This window comes from Amaranthus tricolor, chromosome 9 (assembly GCF_026212465.1).
Source record: "Amaranthus tricolor cultivar Red isolate AtriRed21 chromosome 9, ASM2621246v1, whole genome shotgun sequence".
Classification (NCBI taxonomy): domain Eukaryota; kingdom Viridiplantae; phylum Streptophyta; class Magnoliopsida; order Caryophyllales; family Amaranthaceae; genus Amaranthus; species Amaranthus tricolor.
This window is the reverse complement of record NC_080055.1, coordinates 19590068-19594423: the sequence shown is the minus strand read 5'-3', so window position 1 is coordinate 19594423 and position 4356 is coordinate 19590068. Positions and strand designations below refer to the sequence as shown.

The 4356-nt window shown below is 37.9% G+C and overlaps 1 protein-coding gene across 1 annotated transcript; it reads right to left on the bottom strand.

The window, feature by feature from the left end:
- Positions 1-1111, bottom strand: LOC130824611 (uncharacterized). The gene is made up of 3 exons (XM_057689682.1): positions 970-1111; positions 795-882; positions 1-620 (listed from the first exon to the last, which is right to left on the bottom strand). Exons 1-3 carry the CDS (start codon positions 987-989, stop codon positions 42-44), a joined length of 687 nt encoding a protein of 228 aa, XP_057545665.1. The 5' UTR covers positions 990-1111; the 3' UTR covers positions 1-41.
- Between the last annotated feature and the right edge of the window lie 3245 nt (positions 1112-4356).

Genomic DNA, 4356 nt, shown 5'->3' with positions numbered 1-4356 from the left:
GAAAACATTAATCGTGAAAATAATGCGAAGATATATTACAATCATGGAAAGTGATACAAGAAGTTCAAATCATATAAGTTGATACAAAGTTTGTTAAACTGTAATCCCCGACCCCTTTTGTTGTGCGCACTAGTGGATGATGATGGTGTATACTTGTCAACCTCTGCAATGACATTAAGAGCAAGAGCTCGTCGTTGACTAGCACGCTGACATGTGATGATCCTTTGCGGAGACGATGGATGTGGAGGAGGAGTGGTCATGGAAGCTGGAGGAACGAATGGCGACATAGCACCGGATGTTGATGGGGATCTGGAAGACCGACCTCGAGTAGATGAACGCTCGCGACCTCTTGTGCACCGAGTACTTGATCCTCCGGAAGAGCTACCTCGGTGGGCCGAACTCCGTGGAGAAGGAGTGTGGAATGTGTCATCTACCTCGCCAATGATGGGTGGAGTCGGAATGAGGTACTCATACCCCGCCTGACTCAATGCATCGGTCAATGACGCGTTAATGGAGCCAAGGGTCTGAGAACATAGCCGATACCCCACATCAGCTGGCGATGTAGCGACCCCTTGAATCGTGTCATTGCATTGTATGAGCACCGATCGGATGCGCTCAGCCTGTATGTTATCATTATATTGTTAAAAGAATCACATAAAAGTAATACATATGTGTGGTAGAGCGTCCATCTTAGCCGCTGTGTAAGGCTGCCATGTCATATGTAATAGAAATCAATATACTGAGTAATATATACAATTTATTCATAACTAATACAAATAGTAAATGTTAATAACCTGCTCGTCCCGTTGTCGATCAAGTGCGTCTCTGTAGTAGACGAGAGTATGTGGGGAGTGGGACCTCGAAAGATATACACGAAGCCAGCTACAAACAAATGAACATTGTTTAATATTTTCATGTATCATAAAATACTGAAATTTTGAATTTATATAGTGAATTGAGTGTTGCTACCTTACTGCTAAAGGATCCATCCCACGACGATGCTGTGAACCTAATACCGGTTCAAAATCCTCCGCGTCATCTTCCTAATCATGTTGCCCAGCGGGTCGAATCGTCCGAATTATAGGCCTCCCTATATGAATATGCTCCCACGACTATATCTATAACAACATCAAGTAGCCTCCAATGTCCTTGGCACCCTTACGAGATGCTCGACATAAATTACGATACAGATACGCTATGGTAACACTTCCCCAACTATACTCATCTACCCGCTCCGCGTCATCGTTCCAGGTCATCCATGCATCAATCAATCTTTGATCAACTTCATCAATTCTAAGTCAGTCTTGAGATGGAGCACCATCTCTAATCGCTGCATCTAGAGCTTCTCTTCTGTCATCATTCTCCTTCGAATCAGAATCAATATGCTCATCCTCCTGATCTAAAGTGTCAACCTCGTTCGCATTACGCCTACCCAAGTGACTCGTGGAAAAGGTGTTCATTACACCACCACCAATGCCACGTGAATGAGTTGGAGAGGTAAACTCATCCAAGTTCTCATTAACGTAATTTAGGTTACTTAACCTTTCTGTGAATGTATCATGGTGTACACTAGGACCTGATTCTAGAAGTTCCATGCTAGTCGTGACTTCCCTCTCGTTACCCAAATTTACAACCAATTCAACATAAACCTCCATTGCCGTTCCAGAGGCTTGTGATGCCGCATAAGCAAGAGCACTTATGCTTTCATCATTCTTAATCGGGACTAACACTTTTTTCCCAGTCACCGGATATTTCATCTCCATTTTTAACATAAAAGAGTTGCGATCACAACCAATTACATCACAGACTTTGCTATGAAACACCTCAAAAATAGTATTCTGATGATGGATAAACATCACTGTATTTAATCCTCCATTATACACAACATCGGATCCAGTATAACTTACTTTACCCCAATACACTATAACGGGATAATGATCTATATTCTGCAAACACAAGCATGTTTTTCATGTGATTTCACATACACTTTATTGTTGATTGTGAGTAAGGGAAGTGTAAATGTGAATACAAGAATGTATAATATTAAGGTATTAGAACACTTATTAGAATGTTCAATTCAAATATAAAGCTAAAAATACCATGAATATATACTAAAACCATTAAACTAACCCTACAAAGTAGTAAACTTTCATTGAAGCATTTCATCAAACATTTTATATGCATACAAACCAAATCATAAAATTCAACTATAAATGTGTAAAATATAAACTTAAATCATGAAATCAAGAGAATGTAACAAAAAATAAATGAATTTATAACTTCAAATTACAACAATAATGAACAAAAAAACAATTTGCAAATTGAAAAAAATTAGGGTTATATTCATACCTTAAATGAGGATGAAAATGAACAAGTAAAGAAGGAGAAGATGGGAATGAAGTTGATTAGTTTAGTTGAATGAGAGGAATTGTAAATATGAAGTAAATGAGAGTGAAGAAATTTTTTTTAAAAAAAATTGGAAGCAGCAGTAGGAGAAGGAAGGAAGGAGTGCAATGAAATGATAAAAACAACAAATTGGGTGTGTTTTGTACAGGTATAAAACCGCCACTTGAAATGGCGGTTTACCCAGCTTTATTATTTTTTTACAAAAAAAAAAAATTAAACCAATGAAAACCGCCATTTCACCTAACGGTTTAGTACAAATTCCTCAACAAAACCGCTAATTGATGTAGCGGTTATATTAAAAAAAAAAATTTCGCACACCTGTCCTACGTGGAAGGTATTGTGGGAACTATTTTCCCATTTCATGCAAAGTTAGGAAATAATTTTTCCTTTAGCAATATTATGGGAAAAGGTTTTTATATAATCTAACCCGTTAAAAAGACTTACCACCCCACCGTGCTGACCTCTAGTCAATGATGTAGTGAAGGCTCATGAGAAGCATAGTGTTGAAAAGAATTTCAAATGTTTCATTTACACATAAGATATGTCATATCACTTGGTCTCCGTAGCTAGACATGGCCACGGTCCGGGTTGGGCCGGTTCCGTTCCGGTTCCACCCCGTTTCGGTTCCATTTGGAACCTGTCGCGAACGGTTTCGGTTCCGGTTCCGGTTTTGGTTTCGGGCGGTTCCAAACGGTTCCTTCCCGGTTCATGAGGTGGTTCCGGCGGTTCCAACTCACGGGACGGGCGGGTCGGACCATCGGTTCCATTTTTATTTCTCCTTTAAATATTTATATAATATAAAAATACTATAATATTACGGACGTACCTTTGATGATTACTTGATTATTAGCGAAATTCATTGCTTGTCAAGTTGTCATCGTTATTAAAATATTTACTAAAAAGAATGAAAAAATAAATTAATAAGAAACGAATCAACGATAATTTCGATAAAGATGATTAATAAAAAAAGAGGGAGAAAATGGACTTGAACCTAGTATCCAAAGGATTACTAAGCTGCCTACGTATCCCGAAGGAATCAAAGCCCACGTAGTTCTTTGTCATACCTTTTATTTGTAGTTGTTGAATGTTGATTTATCGTTGTCCGATGGATCCTATTCGTCTTCGTCATCATCATCTGGTTGGTTAGATGCTTCCGCTGACTCTCCTCCTGACGATGATGCAGATGTATCCATCATCATCCATGGATCATCATCATCGTCTTGATCATCATCATTCCTTAGTCCTTGTGTTCGAATCTCCGCTTGATCCCAATCTTTCTTGCAAACACATATTTGAATACTATGTGGAGCAAGACGAGATCTCTTTTCGTCTAAAACTGTTCTACCTGCACTAAAAGCAGACTCCGACACAATCGTAGAAACAGGAATTGCAAGGATATCCTTTGCAATTCTCGATAATATGAGAAATTTTATATATTTTTCTTTCCACCACTCTAAAATATTATAGCTACCTTGGTCAATTTTAAAGTGATGTTTAAGATAATTATCTAATTCTAAATATGCAGTAGAGGGTGAAGAAGAAGATGATCCTACAAAACTATCATTTTGGCTCATTATATTAGCTATTACGGAATTATAATAAGAGGGACGTGCCGAGACGCTAGCACGCCTAGACGTATCGCGTTTTGGGTTATATACACTAGCATAGTAATCACAAAGTTCCGCTAAAAGTTTTTTTACAAGTTCCAACATAATTATGTACATCACTAGGCGGGCGATCTAATGATTGGTAGTAAAATCCAATTACTTTAGTAAGGACTTCTATCTTAAAATATGGGTCTAAAATGGTTGCAATTCCATAAATAAAAGGAAAATCGATAAAATATGTCTTCCACTTATCCATCATATCTGCAAGAATCGGCTTTAAATATGGGTTAGTATCATCATGCGTATGTTTAATAAGATGATAAAAAATAGTAATACACTCACT